At 38.8% G+C, this 19,623-nt stretch overlaps 1 protein-coding gene across 16 annotated transcripts in view; it reads right to left on the bottom strand.

Moving 5' to 3' along the window:
• The window catches only part of lrrc7 (leucine rich repeat containing 7), a 126,524-nt gene that overhangs the window by 66,453 nt on the left and 40,448 nt on the right, over window positions 1–19,623 (bottom strand). For 11 of the 16 annotated variants that reach the window (XR_013807738.1, XR_013807739.1, XM_079678698.1 and 8 more), the window contains exon 1: window positions 10,065–10,666. The exons of 1 other annotated variant lie outside the window; for it this stretch is intronic. Coding sequence is in view for 13 of the 15 variants with exons in the window: in XM_079678698.1 (XP_079534824.1) it covers window positions 10,065–10,089 (25 nt within the window). In the remaining 2 variants the exon portion in view is untranslated. Of the gene's footprint in view, window positions 1–10,064; window positions 10,668–19,623 lie in introns of those variants that run through there. 4 more of the 16 variants (XM_079678697.1, XM_079678693.1, XM_079678700.1 and 1 more) reach the window with 1 other exon arrangement.

Here is a 19,623-nt window from a genome sequence, read left to right on the forward strand (position 1 = left end):
GCGCCAGATCGTTGTTAAACCACAGTGGTAAACCTCCAGGCTACTCAGCATTATCAGCTACCTTATTTCTGGATGTTCTGACGCTAACGTGTTTTCTTCCTGTGCTCCAGGATCATTCTCTGACCGCCGTGTTGTCGTCACCAGCCTCCACTCCCGCCACTCCTGCCGGATTATCCTTCCCGCACCTTTTGTTCACTAATAAACCCTTTTTGAACACTCTGCCGTGTCCTGCGTTTGGGTCCTCTCAGATATCGTAACAAAAGCCCCCACAGAAGAACATTTTCTAGCAGAAATAATAAAAATAAATCCCAACTGGGACTGATCAATGTAACAATGTCTTCCATTTTTCACGTTACTGTTGTGCGTTTCCCTGTTATGACAAGTGGAAATTCATAATATGAAATAAGTGCATTACTACTGGTTGCTTTAAGGTGAGGCTTTTATTTTGTCTTTACTTGCTGTCAAAGCATTCATTACTTACTGCTACTGTAATGAAGGTGTGGAAAATAAAGTAACCATTTCCTCTTTTGATTATGGCAGGTTCAGCTTGGTTCGGGCAAAAGTAGATCACCCTAATCTCGCTCCTTGTCATGTACACAGCAGTGGTGGACTTCCACACTTGGCTAGCCAAAATCTCAATCGTAAATATATCATCTGCTTTGTGAGAGATTACAACTAAAAACACATGAACGAGCCACAATGTTACACTGGTTGACATGTTCCTTCATTAAACAGAAAACACACACACACACACACACACACACACACAAAAATGTTGAGTTGCTCCCACATACACCAGACAGCTGTCAGAAATATTGTCATTGCACCAAATCTGCAGCTGAAAATAGTCCCCAATGAAGAACATGTGCACAAGTATACTGTTGAGGGACTTTATTTAAGTATTTTCATTTTATTTTACTTTATACTTGTATTCCACTACATGTGCTGTATGTTGAAAGCTGTACTTAGAATAATCAGTGATAGATAAAAAATAGCCCCATATTTATCAGCTGCAACAATAAAGTGATGAACACATGAATGCATAATTTTAACATAATATTGGAATATTCTGAAATGGTCCTTATATTTTGATAGTTTAGGTATATTTTGATGCAGATAGTATTGTACTTACATTTTTCAGCAGGAAGGGATGATGCTGATATGGAAAAGTTTGGGGAGACAGATTGTTGTAATGTTGGTTTGGGTATTGTCATTTGATTTGTTGAAAAATGGCCAGACCTCTCCTCTAAAGAAGAACTTATACACATGAAGACGTGGTGATTACATAGGAAAAATCGTATTGAGTTGATAAAATGCCAAAGAGCAGCGAACCCCGGTACATCCAGAGAGAAGCCATCTCTCAGTCTCTTCCTGTCTGATAGCCAATGATAGCCGAGCCGAGACAGACAGCGCAGGACGGAAGGCAGATGCTGTCCATTTACAGAGATTACTATCCTGCTTTCAACCCATTCTTCTTCTCTGCCTTTCAGTCTCACTCTGGTCTTTAAAAGTTCCTCATGACTCCGTCGATACGTAAGAAACTCCAGGATGCTACTGATTCCGATCTCATGCATATTGCAATCACACACCTTTCTAAATTTCTGTTTTTATCTCATCCTAGCTCTTTCATTAATGGAGGCTCTGGTTATTTTTTGCTTCAATGCAATCACCATTATTTATAAACTCAATAACTTTAAATTACCTCCATGATAAAAGCTCTGAATTTGGGACGGATGAGTGGATGTTCAAGACGCTAACAGAAGCCTAAGGGTTGTTCTCTGTCAGCCTCTCACTCACATTCAAACATGTTGACGTACTCTGAGTTGTCTAACTAAGACCTCAGACCGGAGGCTGCCCGGGCCATTGTGAATCTAAAAGGAGACTGGGTCGCGCACGGCAACACGTGGACCAACCAGCACAGGATGCAGGGAGACCATCCTCCTCCTGCTGTCCTCTGGGAGAAAGTCATTCCTGGAACTGGGTTCCCATTTCCAGGAATGACTGGATGAATTCATGTCATACGTACATCAGAAGTATTAGTAATTTTTAAATAATTGAAAGCATCTGAAAAGGCATCCTGCCAGCTGAGATGTTTCCCTTGGAAAAAAATGTTCACAAGATGCCTCATTATGTTATAATGTTCTAGATTCCAGCTTAACTATTATAAAGTGAAAAATTGTATAAAAGTATAGATTTGGCCAAAAATCTAATCTTTCAAGGGTTTTTGTTTTGTTTTTGCAGAAAAGCATTTTGTTAAAAATCGATGTTAGATCTTCAATGTTAAAACTCACACCTGTTTCCTAAAAGGAATTTACTTATAGGACATTACAGCTTCGGTATTTATCTGCTGTAAAAAAAATCACTTTCCACAAAAACCTAGGATTTAATTTGTCTTTTTACTCAGTGAGTAAAAAAACTGCCTCAATTTACATCATTTTACAATCAGTTTAGCTTAAAGACACAGATTGTATTGAACAGAAAGCTGAAATAAGGCAAGGTGAGAAATGTCCTCCTTAGATTTAAATAAGTACTTGACTTCTCTAATGGAAGGGGTTGACACAATTTGAGGAATTCAATTGGAGTCATGGGTTCAAAATAAGAAACTTGTCCTTGGCTTTGGATACTATCAGGTTGAAACTGAACAGGGAAGAAACAAAGAGACAGCATGGAGGAAGATAAAACACACACACACCTCGCAGTATCAGCAGAAACACTGGGTCACACTGTGTGACACATTGGACAAGTGTGAAAGACTCAGCTTTGCGCACACACACACACACACACACACACACACACACACACACACACACACACACACACACACACACACACACACACACACACACACACACACACACACACACACACACACACTGAGCCTATTGTGTGAAACACCTTGTTACAGTCCTGCCATGTTGTTTACCACTGCATGGTTTCCTAAGACTTCTGCCAAACTGTTAATGTGTCCACAATCCACATACATTTAGACTGCCACCATTAAATGTGTGTTGTCCTCCGAGAACCAACAGTAAGTATCATCTGAACATATCAACACTATCACCCCTGAGAAGCTGCATTGTCCCAGAATGCACCGCCAACTATAGTTTGCATTCTCTATCTGCAATATCCTGGTTTGACTTCCTCCTTGGCAGAGACAGGTCATCATGGCTGATGCTCTTGTAGCTGTCAGAATAGATGAGGGGAGATTTTTTGTTGAGACAGAAAAATACCAGGAGCTCTGTGTCCTGTCCCATCACTGTATCATACGAGAGATGCCTGGTGAGCCACAGCTGAGGACACCAGATCTTAAAGTGAAGCCTGGGGAGTCACTTGACCTGCCTCAACGGGAATTTAAAAAAGAAAATAGGGGTGCAACTAATAATTACTTTCATTTTCCTTTCTGTGTTGTAGATTGTGTTGATATAGATTAATCACACCGAGAATACAGATTATAAAAACATTACAAGATGTTCAAAGGTGTCAATGAAACAACTTTAAATGTCTTTTATAAAACCAACAAATAAACAGAACAAATCATCCACCAAAACGTCTCAAAACACAGTTGAAGAAGGGATGTAACGAACACTTATTTTGCTTGTTGACAAATCTATACCCATTTTCTCCTTGATTATTTAATCAATCAATTGGGTTTTAGTGTCAGAAAAAAGGTTGTCACCTTTTCCCAGAGCACAAGGTGAAGATTCCATAATGTCTTGACCAGCAGTCCAAACCAACATTTAATTCAATTTTCAATGCCATAAAACCAACATTATTGCACTTTAAATCACTTAAACTATTATCAAAAGAGATCAATGTCCAAACAAACACCCCTTTTGCCCTGATGACAGGCATTTGAAACAAGTCATTATGTCCTTATTACTTATGTTAATGCTCATCCTTAAGTCTCCAATGTCAACCAATGTTTGTATTTTGCCTGGACAAGTTGTTCTCTTTCTACAAAAGCACACAAATCAGAACTATGACCGCTTCACGCCACAGACACCTGACTAGTTTTACCTAAAGGAATGCATAATGTACTATAGGAGGACCATCCCGGGCGAAAATAGAACTGTAAGCATTGGATGAAGTTAAATAGTTCACACAGAGATTCATTTTCTTGTTAGACTGAAGGCCTATAGGAACAGCATCCATGATCTCTTATTGGAGCCAAAGAATTATGTCACCCCGGAGAGAACAATGTGCATGATGCAACCATGGCAACACTGTCAACGAGGCTGGAGAAGGGACAGAGCGGATGCTCCCACATGAATCTGTGCTCGCAGTGAAGGAAAAAAATCACATTAAACTAAATGAACAAAACGGATTAGATACATTTATCCTGTGAGAGACCAGTTTGGAACAGTTTCATGGAGCCTGTGTGAGCCTAGTACAGTACGTGCCGTGGCCAAGAGGATAATGTTTCTGTCTGTTCCTCCTCCCTCCCTCCCTTCTCTATGCTTCTCGAAAATCCTGCAAAGGTTTCCTAACATGGATTTGGAAGTTGTAAGAAAATGCAGCAACATTGCATGACATTGTTAGCGTGTAGTGTCTGCTCAAACAAGACACACTGCTTCAAGTCAGACTCCATAATCCCAAATGGGAGAACATTTGATTCCTGTAGGCCTGAAATAAGGATTTATGACTACATTAGATACATTTAGAAACATTTAAACTAAGGATGTTATTGTTTGTGAAAATATATATGTTATATATATAATATATATGTTTTAACTGAGTTATCTGTGAATTTCTTCCTCAATCATTTGATTAACTGTTGAGTGAAAATAGGATGAAAAAGGTTTCAAAATGCATGCCTTAAATTTTTTTTTATTTTGTACAGCCACCAGTCAGACACACATACAGGACTGTCTCAGAAAATTAGAATATTGTGATAAAGTTCTTTATTTTCTGTAATGCAATTAAAAAAACAAAAATGTCATACATTCTGGATTCATTACAAATCAACTGAAATATTGCAAGCCTTTTATTATTTTAATATTGCTGATTATGGCATACAGCTTAAGAAAACTCAAATATCCTATCTCTAAATATTAGAATATCATGAAAAAGTATACTAGTAGGGTGTTCAACGAATCACTTGAATCGTCGAATTAACTCGAAACACCTGCAAGGGTTTCCTGAGCCTTGAAAAACACTCAGCTTGGTTCAGTAAACTAAATCACAAGTATGGGGAAGACTGCTGATCTGACTGCTGTCCAGAGGACCGTCATTGACACCCTCCATCAGGAGGGTAAGACACAAAAAGAAATTTCTCAAAGAGCAAGCTGTTCACAGAGTGCAGTTTCAAAGCACATCCACAAAAAGTCTGTTGGAAGGGGGAAATGTGGCAGGAAACGCTGCACAACCAAGAGAGATGACCGCAGCCTTAACAGCATTGTGAAGAAGAGTCGCTTCCAGAATTTGGGGGAGCTTCAAAGACAGTGGACTGAAGCTGGAGTCCAGGTATCAAAAGTCACTGTTCACAGACGTGTCCGGGAAATGGGCTACAATAGCCGTATTCCCATGGTCAAGCCACTTCTGAACTCAAGACAACGGAAGAGGCGTCTGACTTGGGCTAAGGAAAAGAAGCACTGGACAGTTGCACAGTGGTCCAAAGTCCTCTTTTCAGACGAAAGCAAGTTTTGTATTTCATTTGGAAGTCAAGGCGCCAGAGTCTGGAGAAAGGCTGGAGAGGAGCAAAATCCAAGTTGCTTGAAATCCAGTGTGAAGTTCCCACAGTCAGCGATGGTTTGGGGAGCCATGTCAGCTGCTGGTGTTGGTCCACTGTGTTTCATCAAGCCCAGAGTAAATGCAGCTGTGTACCAAGAGATTTTAGAGCACTACATGCTTCCGTCTGCTGAAAAGCTCTATGGAGATGAGGAATTCATTTTCCAGCATGATCTGGCACCTGCCCACAGTGCCAAAACCACCAGTAACTGGTGTACTGACCATGGCATTACTGTCCTCGATTGGCCTGCAAATTCCCCTGACCTGAACCCCATAGAGAATATGTGGGGTATTGTGAAGAAGAAGCTGAAAGACACCAGACCCAACAATGCTAATGAGCTAAAGGCCGCTATTGAAGCATCCTGGGCATCCATAACACCTCAGCAATGCCACAGGCTGATTGCCTCCATGCCACGCCGCATTGATGCAGTAATCCGTGCAAAAGGATTCCCAACCAAGTACTGAGTGCATTAATGGACATTTTCAAATGTTTGATTGTGTTTTGCTGTTATAAATCTTTTTTTTTTACTTGGTCTGAGGAACTATTCTAATTTTTTGAGATAGGATTTTTGAGTTTTCTTAAGCTGTATGCCATAATCAGCAATATTAAAATAATAAAAGGCTTGCAATATTTCAGTTGATTTGTAATGAATCCAGAATGTATGACATTTTTGTTTTTTTAATTGCATTACAGAAAATAAAGAACTTTATCACAATATTCTAATTTTCTGAGACAGTCCTGTATATTGAGTTTATGATGAAGAACAAGAAAATCTACATTTTCTATACATTTTTGCTTAAGAAATGATTATGTTTTATTGTAAGAAACAAGTTGCAGATTCATTTATGTGTTGCAGCTCTATCCTGCAGCTATTCTTCTCAACTGTGCATCCATAGGCAGCACAGTTTGTGCCAAACAATCCACATTTTGTAAAAATATCCTAAACACATCCCGGTTTAGTTCTCCCCGTCTTGGAAGCCTTTTTTGGTCATATTCTTGCAAATAAATTGCTAGTAAGTCCTTGTGGCGCTGACATTAAAGAAGTTCCAATATCTAGACTCAGTTAACTCAACGAGACTCATCACTTTCTCTAGCACGATGTGTGGCATCAACACAACTGACAACACCAATACATCAAAGTCATAGCCTGCACAATCATCATAAACCCTGAAAAACATTGCTATTCATCCTCATCATCACACACACACACACACACACACACACACACACACACACACACACACACACACACACACACACACACACACACACACACACACACACACACACACACACACACACACACACACACACACACACACACACACACACACACACACACACACACACACACACACACACACACACACACACACACACACACACACACACACACACACACACACACACACACACACACACACACACACACACACACACACACACACACACACACACACACACACACACCAGTATCTCTGTCCCCCTACCCTCACAGGGAAGTCTTACCCTTGGCCCGTCACCATAACGACGGGAGCCGGTTCCATGGATACAGTCACTAGGCAACCAGCAGCATCAGCAGCAGCGGAACAACAGTGTCCTGTCAGAGCTGTAGTGGAGCAGCAGAGAGAGAGCCGTCCTCCTCTGGCTGGATGCAAGTTGCTTTTTGAAGAGGCAAAGTTAATGCGTTTATCGTGTCTCCGATCTGAAGCCTCTTACATTACACTCAACACTAGAGGCGCTTACTGCAATTTACACTGACATAAAAGGACCTACACTGGGGACTAACCTGGGAACAATTTGCGGATGAAAGGGTTTGTGATTATTAAAACTTTAAACATAACTTACATCTCGAATATGGACACTGCTTCTCTTTCTTAATCTTTCTGATTTTATTTCCCATTATAAGGAACTAATGAAGAGAGAAGATATAACCATTTCAACGATAAATGCAATGTTAAATTGGGGCTCCATTTAACTATGTGTTTTTATTATTTGCTAATTTGCCCATGTTCACATGTGGTTAGATATTACATTACATATATCTTAGCTGACACTTTTATACAAAGCGACTTACAATAAGTGGAAAAACCATAAAGATTCAGACATATATGTGTTTGGTCCATACAATGTTATAAAGTAATCAAATACAGTCCACTTGGCATCTTCATAATTGTCCAATTCAGTGTGAAAGCCAAAGATATTCACTGCCCAAAAAAAATGACATTAAGGATTTATCGATGATCAAACCATTTCTGTTAAACAGACCAATCAATGGACTAACCCATCAGCTACTAACAGCTGGAAGAAAAGCAACCACAGACACCTAAAACCAGCTCTGAGCAGTGGAGGAATACACAGCTGGATACTTAAATGCTAACATATTTAAAATATGTTTAAGGAATGAATTAAAGTGAAAGCAGCACTAAAATTCGCAAGACTTTTGCCTCAAGTTGATTTGTGTTGAAGGTTGAAATACCACACACATAAAGAAATCAACTTTAGGGACGCAATTTCAGACTTATATGATTTGATAAAAGGGGGGTTTAACCCACAGATGTTGGGTAAATGTAAAAGAATAAAGGTACAACATTTACCTGTAAATGTGTTTGGATCTAGCCATGTGAAAATGGAAATACCTACATAAACTACTTCAAGACTCTAGTGCAGACATTGTGTGCATGTATATGGTGACAATAAGATTATAGATACAAGATTCAAAGGTTTATTGTCATAACATCTAAACAACTACGGTGTAGTTATGTAATGTATGAACTTAGTTTGCAGGTTCCTGAACAGTGCAATTACAAGACATAAGAAAATAAATATAAAAAACATTCCCATAAGAGTACATTCTTCCAGGTAATGTATTGTTTTTGTCGATGATATTACTGTAGGGCACAGTCTTAATAATCAGTTTAAAGTCTCCAAAAATAAACTACCAAGTCTGCCACATCTATAAGCCAACCATACTTTAACTGAATCCATACATGTAGTAGAATAAGGACATTAGGATATATGTTGTGTAGACCACAATCTTTTATTTTTGTATTTAACCTTTATTTAACCAGATAAAAAGCATTGAGATAAAATCTAATTTACAATGCTGACCTGGCCAAGAAGGCAGCAACGTTACACTGCTACATGAAACCAAAGAAAGAGACCAATACTGAAAACAGAGCATGGCCTGTTTTTAAAAATGATACAACATAAGGCTAATAGAAGTGACCGCAAAGCCCAGATGAAATTAAAATGTATTAATAGAACTCATCTTAGAGGCAGCACAGACAGAGAAGCTTTGAAATATGTTGCATTGAAGATCGCAATTAAATATTCCCTTTGATTAAAAGAAGCCCTTTTTTGCATGTAGCTGCCCGGAGTGCCCTGGCGCTACAAGTCAGAAAGACATTCAGTATGTGTGCTGTTTAGTAATAGGACAACTAGAGAAATCACAGCACATAACCATGAAACATTACGATGCTGACAATTAAACCCTCTAACCTTGTACAGGTGTATAACAGCGGTAATAAAGCATTTAGCCAGATAGTTAACAAGCCTTTGTCATTACAAGCGTGACTGATACAGCTAAATAATGGGCCAGATAGGCTAATAAGCTGCAATACCTCAGGCTGCACGATTTAACAGGTGTGTGTGTGTGTGTGTGTGTGTGTGTGTGTGTGTGTGTGTGTGTGTGTGTGTGTGTGTGTGTGTGTGTGTGTGTGTGTGTGTGTGTGTGTGTGTGTGTGTGTGTGTGTGTGTGTGTGTGTGTGTGTGTGTGTGTGTGTGTGTGATAATATCTTATATGAGAGCATAAAGCTATCATGGCAATACTGCTGGGTGCAATATGTCAAGACAGGAGAGTATATGACACTGCATCATATATCATTTTCTCTCACACACACATCATCTCCCCCCCCCCCCCCCTACCCTGCAGTCATGGCTGTTTCATTAGCTCATCTTGAAAGGCCTGAAGATGAGGCTCTATGAAATGATGAAGAGACAACTGTGATAGAGATATAAGTGGGGAAACATCTACATGCAGTAGACAGTGCTAGACGTTGTTGCACATATTAGGTAATGCCATTATTTGTCGCATGATAGTATCCTTATTAAACATTTATAGCCATGAGAAAATCATGAGATGCATGTGAACTATATGTAGAAAATGTACGACAGCCGATCTACAGGACATGTTGGATATAAAAATGGCATTGTGTGCATTAATGTCAAGACTATGAAGTCCTTATCGATATCAATGGGATTATTCATTAAGCGGTCATTAACACACTGAATGGCAAGCACTGCAGCAGGTATGTGTCAACCCATGTTGCCTTACGTTGTAAAGTAGAGTAGTTATCCATCTGGCAGCCTGCTGGTGGCGGATCCGGTTCTATTTTTTTTAAATCACTCAGGAGTTCCCTTTGAACACCACAGCGCCGGACAGCGATCAGTCTACCGGGACGAACCGAAACGGTGTGAAACCAGGACAGGTACCTGCGCTACCAGCCGCATCCTCAGGACCCCCGGGACGAGAAAACGGAGGAGGTGAGCACATCAAGCACTCCGGTAGGGAGACTCATATCGTTATCATTCGGTCAGGTTTAAATCCAACACACCGTTTTCACTCAGATCTCCTCGGAAGGTTTCTCTACAAGATTACCTTGCTCCGCCTCCATGTGAAAAAAATAAATGGAAAGCAAAGCCAAGATGCGGGCACACCGGGGAGGAAAAAAAGGTCAGTGTGCGGTTAAGAAAAGCACACGGGAGGAACGGATCCGTGACCGAGAGGAGCGGTGGCGGTGCCCTTCTTCTTCATTACCGAGCAGGGACGCACATACTGCATGAGCGCCGTAGCGAGAGAGAGATGGATAAAGATGGAACGAGGACACTAGAGTAGGTGCGTTCGCGCGTGCGCAAGATTGTGCGTGCCCCTGTGTTGTAAAGTTGCGCGCGGGTGTGTGCAAGTGTGTGAGAAAGATGAAGAGAATGGCACTCGTCGTTTGCCCCACGCACGCACACGCGCACGCACACGCACACGCACACACACACACACACACACACACACACACACACACACACACACACACACACACACACAGTCCCTGAGACTGTTGCCATGCTGCCTTCATCTATCCCTTTGAGAAACATGTTTTTTTTTCTGTGGACAAAAATAGCTCAATGTCACTTTAAGATTGTTTTAAGAGAGTTTTAAACTGCAACCATATACAAATATACATGTATGGATGTTCGTTAATGATTTGTGCTTAAATCAAACAAAACATAAACAATGTGACATTTTGATATAGAAATAATGTGTACTGGTACAAAATATTTAGATATGTTGGACAGCATGGGAGGTACATGAAAGATAATCAAGTCAAATAATAGTCAAATAAATTAAGATATTCTGACTTGCGAAATAATTCGACCTTTCTCATGATGCAACCTAATAGTGTCTCCCTTTATGCCACGTCCATATAATATTGCAGTTCTCAGAGCATAATAACTATTCTCTCATTTGGAGCAATAACGTCAATATCGGAGATGTTTCCGACTGGATTTTTCAGTAGCTCACATTTTGGCACTTAACAAATAAGAAGTGCAAAAAGTAAAGTCTCACATCAGCCAAAGTATGCCATTGAAGATAATCAGACCTATAGTGAATGAGTACACTTATTTTTCCAATGCAGAATACATTTTGATTCTCACATGTTCATTTCTGCAACCACACAACTGTCTTGTTTGATGATGTGAATGCTCGCAATTTCCATCCCTGAGGAGAGATTATCCTATTAATTTCTCAGATTCCACAAAGATCCTAGAGAAGAAATTAAACAACTGTTTGCACAGGCTTGGAAGTGCTCATCATGACACAAACGGTCCTCATGTGTAAGATCTGTGGAGCTTTCAGTGTCACCTTTAATCAGGTATTCGGATCCAACCAGCCATCGCAGCAGTAACACTTTCAGGTGATCAGATCCGTGTTTGAGAGTCAGTTTGCAGAAACATCACAGACATTATCAGCAACTGTCCCTGCTGCCAAATTGTTCGGCCTAATGCCCGGGACAAATGTGTCCCTCCTCCTCTCAATCCTCCTCTTGACCGAGACTTTAGTTTCCAAAAATGAAATATGAATCCAAAAAGTAAAGGTGCCATCTATCAAAAGGGATAATCACAGTGTCATTGAAGCTTAGAACTACAGCTACATTTTTTAAATTCACACCACAGGTCTAAGGGATTTTTCTTGCCATAACTTATCCTAGCACTACAAGCGACTGTACCTGTTGGAAGAGAGAGAATGTAAGATGGCAGTCCAGAGGCTAAACATGAGTTCCATATAAACGGTTCTTGAGAAATCCAAATCATGTCAAATGGTGCATGAGAGTCAAATTGTAAAGCAATGTGTTCAGTAAGGCAGAAAGGAGCTATATAAATGCAACATAAGTGTTGCCACTGTTATGATTGCATAGTTGTTATGGTTGCTCAAATGCAGAGGACCCTTGTTTTGTGATGGACATCATAGATGTTTAGTGCACAGCCAGAGCTCAAAGCATGGTGCAGAGTGTTGCTCCTGCTGAGTGGGCTCCTGTTGGGAGGCTTCCTGAACCCAATCAGCACATCCACAGCCACCAGGAGGCCAGTTCAATGTGTTGCCTTGTATATTAGACGTGATGTCTAAATATGAGTTGCCAATTGCTCATTAGCTAAACTTCCTCTTGATGTACAATTTGCTTTTTATCTTATCAATATGTTTCACCTTGGATACTTATTTCAGACTGATCTGCAAATATTGGCAATGACATAAACATCAATATATACAAATTCTGCAAACTCCTGACTGTGTCCAATGGTGACATATTTCCCATTTCTTGCTTTTTGCAAAGACCACACATGGCAAGGTAAAAAAAAACATGATACCCCGTAATTACTCTGACATATACGTAAAGAGCTAATTGTCCTTATGTATTTATTGTTTATTTAATAATACATAATATAATAAATGATAAATAATAATATCCAAACATTTGGTCTATGCTGTAAAATGTATTATCTCTTCGATTTACACACGGCATCTATTGCACGTCTGTCCGTCCTGGGAGAGGGATCCCTTCTCTGATGCTCTCCCTGAGGTTTCTCCCATTTTTCCCTTTAAACTGTGGGTTTTCTCCGGAAGTCTTTCCTTGTACGATGTGAGGGTCTAAGGACAGAGGGTATCGTATTGTCATACTGATATTCTGTACAAACTGTGAAGTCCACTGAGACAAATATAACATTTGTGATATTGGGCTATATAAATAAACATTGATTGATTGATATTTCCTATAGGGACAAGTACTGCACTTTAAATCACATTAACCAATAGCAGTTTTTTAAATGCCTCCAAATATGGGACTTTAAAATACATAAAACCTGAGAGTAAAATCCATACAAATCAGTACAAAAGTAGTATAATAAAATGATCATAACGCTTAAACAACTGGTCCTTCACAACATGACTCTCTAAAAACAGTTTTAGCTTGAGTTTAGAAAAGTCCTGAATCGTCCAGCATTGGCGTAACTCCTAGAGATACTGGGCTGAGATTAAAGAAGCAGGCATGAGGCAAAAATCCAGGACTATCAAGATGAATTTGTTTGGAGAAGATGCTGCATTTAAATGAGAGTGTGGAGCAATACATTCCTGGAAAATAGCCTTTATTGACTAAAAGTAGAGCCAAAATAAAATAACAATAATCAACTCAAATACATGAATGGTGTGACAATATTTGACCTGTAATGGCCCTGAAATAATGTATGCCTCAATGGGATGCTATAATAAAAATAGGGATTCCTTTCAAAAGGGGCAGTGTGAGTCAGGATTTGTATTAGAATCTCGTGATCTATATCCAAATAATGTAGACCATAGCTGATACTACAGGAGAAAGACCGGGCGTTTGGGAGGTCCTGACAAAAAACAAAAGGCTTCAATCTGAAGCTGTAAAAGAAGTTTCTGAAGCACATTATTTGGCATTAAGTGCTCTGGACGTGAAGATAAAATAGGGTTTCTATCATGGCTTGAACTGACTTCTGACCCTTGATAAATTAACATAAGATGACCTTCAGCTTCACTTCACTCCAACGTATTCAACTCTACTCAAACAAATCACATAGTATCCTTATGCCATCTGTGCCAGTTGGCAGTGCCAGGCTAAAGCCCCAGTAAAACCCAGATGGCAGCGCTGGGACTCTCCAAGATTGACTGAGTTTAACAACAGTCTGGAGAAAACAGGAAGCTGGCCAGCCAGGCACTCTGTCAGTCAACAAGTCATCTCTCTCTCTCTTCCTGGGATAAGGATTTTTCAAAACCCATACAAATTGATAAAACTCCAATCCAAAAATCCTGTCTTCAAATGTTAACAGCAGGGATAAAGGGTCTTTGAGACTAAATAAAGTTCACGCCCAAGTCCTGTTTAGCAGCTGGAACTGGGTTTGTTGCCTGGCAACAACTCAGAGAGACCTTGGGGCTTTTTAGTAACAGTGTACAGAAGAAGTTTGGTTTTGAAAGAATGAAACATTTTCTTGTAATACAATAAAGGGGTTTACCTTTTTCCCCAATGGATGATTGAATGATTGTTTATTGACAGGACGGTAAGTAGCTTAATGACTTGTGTCTAAATGGCTACAATGTATAGTTGTATCATGTAATACGTATGTTGAGGAATACTTGCATTTTTTTCAATTTTTCATTTCCTGTTGTCTCTAAATGCGCTCTTGCACTTTGATTACAGAAATGTAGTGCATCTTTTTATAAAAGCATTGAGCTAGAGGAGGCAACACTTTACAATGATTTGAAATCAATATGAGGAGCTTCACGATGTGTCTGTTTATGACTGACTGATTTACTCAATAGTCCAAACCCAAATGAAACTAATAAAAACATAATTGCTTTTAGCGATTATTTTAGGAATACCATTTTTGTATCATTGATCAATCTTCAATGTCAGTTGAACACAATCAAGTATTACTGAGTGCGAACGTTCATGCATAGTCATTTGCACATTTTTCTTTTATTTAAGGAGATGTTAGAAAGTCCAGAATCCTTTACTACAAACATTTATTTATGAACATTTTCATTAGCTTAAAATGTAAGATGAGCATTGTTGCTGACTTCAGGTGCAAATGTATCAGATGTAAAGACAATGCATAGAAAACAGATTTGACCGTGTGCATAACACTTTGGTGGGCCAAATTCATTTGACGTGAGCCAGGTTATGCCTACAGGTCCTATTTAAGGCAGCTTGGATTCAGCTGATTTCGCCCACAGGTCCTATTCTGGGCAGCTCTGGTTTAGAGCTTGGATCTGCTATAAAACATAGATCACTCTGCTGTACATGTAGAGACCTCGTGTATTTTTGGTACCACTACTATGAGTGATGGATGGAAATAACAACAATTCTCGTCAGGATTCCCATTTTGTGCAGTTTTGGACCATTTGGGAGTTAAGTCTTGGGTAACACTTTATTTTGATAGTCCATAGTTAACACTCTATAAGTCATCAGTTGACATTTAGTAGCATGTCAACAGTGCATCAGTTGACATGTGTCAGTTGACATTCAACAGCACCGTTCAAACCGACAAGTAACTAAGCATTAGTTGATGATCAACAGATAAGCAACTAAAGTTCAGTTGACTATTACATTAAGCATTAGTTGATGATCAACAGATAAGCAACTAAAGTTCAGTTGACTATTACATTAAGCATTAGTTGATGATCAACAGATAAGCAACTAAAGTTCAGTTGACTATTACATTAAGCATTAGTTGATGATCAACAGATAAGCAACTTTAGAGTTTAGTTGACTATCTGTTGATCGTCAACTAATCTAGAGTTGACTATTAGTATACTTTTAGTAGGTTCTCCACTAAGCGTTTGTAGGCATGTGTTAGGACTATCCAATTGAAGTGAAAAACAGTTGAGAACAGTAGAAAGTCTATAACCTATCAACAGAACACATACATTCATCCACTAATGGTATGCAACAGACAAAAGCAAAATGTTTTGCACAACTGATCACGAACACTGGATAACTGAAGTCAATACCAAGCTATAAATCACAGTAGAACAAACACTATACAGCATATCAGAGAAAGAAAGCTTTTTTATTTTAATAATATACAACAAGTAAAAACTGAACAGTTGTGAACCACATTCAATCCTACTAAAGGAAATCTAAACATAATTATTAACAGGTCGCCAAAAAACTTCCCCAAAGTAGCTTTTCCAAAATGAAAAAACAACAACAACAACAACAACAACAACAACAACAACAACGCTCAACCCACATTCAGAATGACCTGACAGAAAAAGGGGATGAGCTGTTGCTTTGTATAGTGTTTGTTCTACTGTGCTTTATAGCCTGGTATTGACTTCAGTTATCCAGTGTTCGTGATCAGTTGTGCAAAACATTTTGCTTTATTCCCATGTCTGTTGCATATAATTAGTGGACGAATGTATGTGTTCTGTTGATAGGTTATAGACTTTCTACTGTTCTCAACTGTTTTTCACTTTAATTGGATAGTCCTAACACATGCCTACAAACGCTTAATGGAGAACCTACTAAAAGAATACTAATAGTCAACTCTAGATTAGTTGACGATCAACAGATAGTCCACTAAACTCTAAAGTTGCTTATCCGTTGATCATCAACTAATGCTTAATGTAATAGTCAACTAAACTTTAAAGTTGCTTATCCGTTGATCATCAACTAATGCTTAATGTAATAGACTGAACTTTAGTTGCTTATCTGTTGATCATCAACTAATGGTTAATGTATATTCTACTGGCAGTTAGTTGAATGCATGTTACTTGTCTGTTGAAACAGTGTTGTTGAATGTCAACTGATGACTTATAGAGTGTTAACTATGGACTATCAAAATAAAGTGTTACCAAGTCTTGTCTTTAGAGTTAAGTTTAGAACAAGGTTTGAGTAAGGGTCGAGTTAAACGACAGGGCATTTGGGTTTACGCACGTAATTGTGATAGTTAAGGTTAAGCAAATGAATGTTCTGAAAAGCATACAGATTAAGAAGATAAATATGTACTAAGAGGGGGAAGTATCCACAACACACACTACATACATTCGTACACACACATTATTGCTTCCCAAAGAGATGATATGAGTATGAGATGACACCCTGCAGGTATAGGGTGGCATGCAGAGAACCGCCTGGTGCAGATTCAACAAAAAAACATGGTGTCATTACGTTTCTGAAGCCTCCATTGTTGCTTCCTATTAAGATGTTCAATAAGTTAATTTTGCCAAGCAACAACTACATCTAGCCAATAAGAGGAGTCTTAACTTAACTAAGCCTTTTTTTTTTAATATTGGTCTATCCTTTGAAACCTCTTTATAAATGGCAGCAAATTGTAAATCACCAAAGTCAAAGTACCCGGGGAAAACACTTAATCACAAGGCCACAAAGTGAATGCAAACTATTCTGCAATTTCATATTCAGTATTCTGTTTCTTATAGCAACCGCTACAGTTTAGCCTTAGAAACTCAGATACATTTTGGTGTTTTCACTTTTTTATTATGGATATTATTATTTATTTTCAACTTATTATTAACAATTATTTGGGCGTTTTTTTTATTATTATTTAATTTTGTCTCCTTTTTGTCTTTTTTTCACGTAAAGAAAATGTCACCATAATAAAAACGTTGTTTTAATTGTATTGCCTGTAGAGACATTTGTTTTGTATTTTAAGCTAGAAGTTAAACTCATTTTATTTCATCTGCGGGTTGGAAAAAAGAAGATTCATTTGAGATGAGGCTCAGCACTGTGTAGTAATTTGTTCTAAAAATAACTTAAATGACTGCATATAGACACCAAGACCTACCACCAAGACAGTAACAATTGCATTTCTCGCCATTGGATGAAAACCCAGAGTTCAAGACTTCCTAATTTGTCTTCTAGACCAGATTTTATAACTACAAGATGATCACAAGTAAATAATGACTGCCTCGCAAAAGTTTAAAGGGAAATCTATTGATACAAACTTCTATGTAGTTGAAGGTTGGTTATAATGACTCAACCGTCCTCAATGGTTCCTAGATCACAAACCTTTTTTATTTTAACTTCTTCTATTGATTTTTATTTTTTAAAGGGGAGATATCACAGCAAAACTAATAGTTGTTACTGTATGGCAGTAAAATAAGTCTTATGGATCCCATCAATACACAACCATATACCAAACCCCTACATACTGCACACAAAAAGAGAGCAGAGCAGCCAGTATTCAGTAAACTGTTACTCTATATAACTGCATTCATACAGTCCACACAAATACACACATGAACCAGAAAATGATTCATTTAGGTGAAGGATTCATTGAGGTTTGTATAATTCATAGGTCTTTGAATAAGTGAAAAGAGATCATAATTTGATTCATTAAAACACTAAGTCAACTCCAATCACCAACCAGTGAGGGCAGTGACGAAGGAAGTGACCCCAGACACACAAACACACTCAGGTTTGTTTCCTTAGCACCTTAAGCAAGGGAATACATGTATTTTCCTCGTCCTGGTCTTTAAATTATGAATCAATACTGCTCTCTCTATTACACGTATAATTAAAATGTTTCTGTCTCCACTTTAACTGTACTGATTTAACTTAAAGTGGCAATGGATAACATTTTTGTTTGAACTTATCACTATGAAGTTAATATTGATTGCAGAAAGCAATTGGTGAGGATTAATGAAATTATAAGCATCTTTACTGCAATTCTGTCTGCCTCTGGGTCACGTTCTCTCTTTCAAAATAAAAGCCAGAGAAATATACACTACATCTCTGCTTTATGGAGAGTTTTGCCTAGAGGCGGTTTAACATAAAAGCGTATAACTAAGCAAATTAGCTCGCAGTATCTGCCCCCAGGGAATGGAACAACCAAAATAAGGTTAATTGTGTAAACCTGCAAAAGACCCACATAGACGGTTAAGGCAAAGAAGATTAGAAGTAAGAGTGTTAAAAAAACAGTTTTTCTGCTAGATTAGTAAGTAGAAAAACAGAGGTACTTATTAATTCATCAGGATATTTTACTCTGCCTTTATCAAAGCATTGAGGTATTGCTTTGAGCGGTAATTAATCAATAGCTCGTGAACACAACAACAGAGCAGCAAAGTTTGAAACAGTAGTTTTCAGATTTGAAGAGCCTGCTGGATGGAACTTTGGGATTTAAGCCTTTGTAGACCATTTTCATGCACACTAACCTATATAACCCCCAAAATAATAGGGTATTTGTATTGCCTGTTTAATCCGTCCCTTGCCTGAGCCCTGCTGATCTACAGTAAAAACAATTACAGACGAGAGTAGACGATATGAGACAAGGGCAGAGCAGCACAGTAGGAAGCGTTGTTGCACAGTATATTTCCTGCCAATTTGAAATATCCATGGTCGCCAGGTAACAGTTTAATGAGTTTTTCATTTAGTTTTATTTTCTTTTTCACAGTCCAACAGATTAGTTTGTAAAGCTGTTTTGTGCACCATGCCATTACTGTCTGTATTGTAAGCCTTACGATCTGTTAGGGGTGTGGGAAAAGGCCACGTTTTAGTCTGCTCCCACTGAGATGACTAATTGGCTGGCTGTTTGGCAAGATGACCAGCGGGCTGAACAACTGACTGACAAAGTAGAGACGTGCAAAGGAACGACAGCAAATACATGCGATGATATGGCAGGTAGAAGCTTCTATTTGACTGCCACTGTGCATACAGGAGATGTACTGTACAGGATCGGATAAGCAGCTCCAGTTTAGGAAGGATATAGATCGGTTTAACATCATTGACTATGGGTTTATTGGCTTTTGTCAAGAAAGACAACACAACTCAATGCAAGGTATTCAGATATCTTGCAAGTAGTTTGAT

The sequence above is a fragment of the Notothenia rossii genome, assembly GCF_949606895.1.
Source record: "Notothenia rossii genome assembly, chromosome: 1".
Taxonomy (NCBI): Eukaryota; Metazoa; Chordata; class Actinopteri; order Perciformes; family Nototheniidae; genus Notothenia; species Notothenia rossii.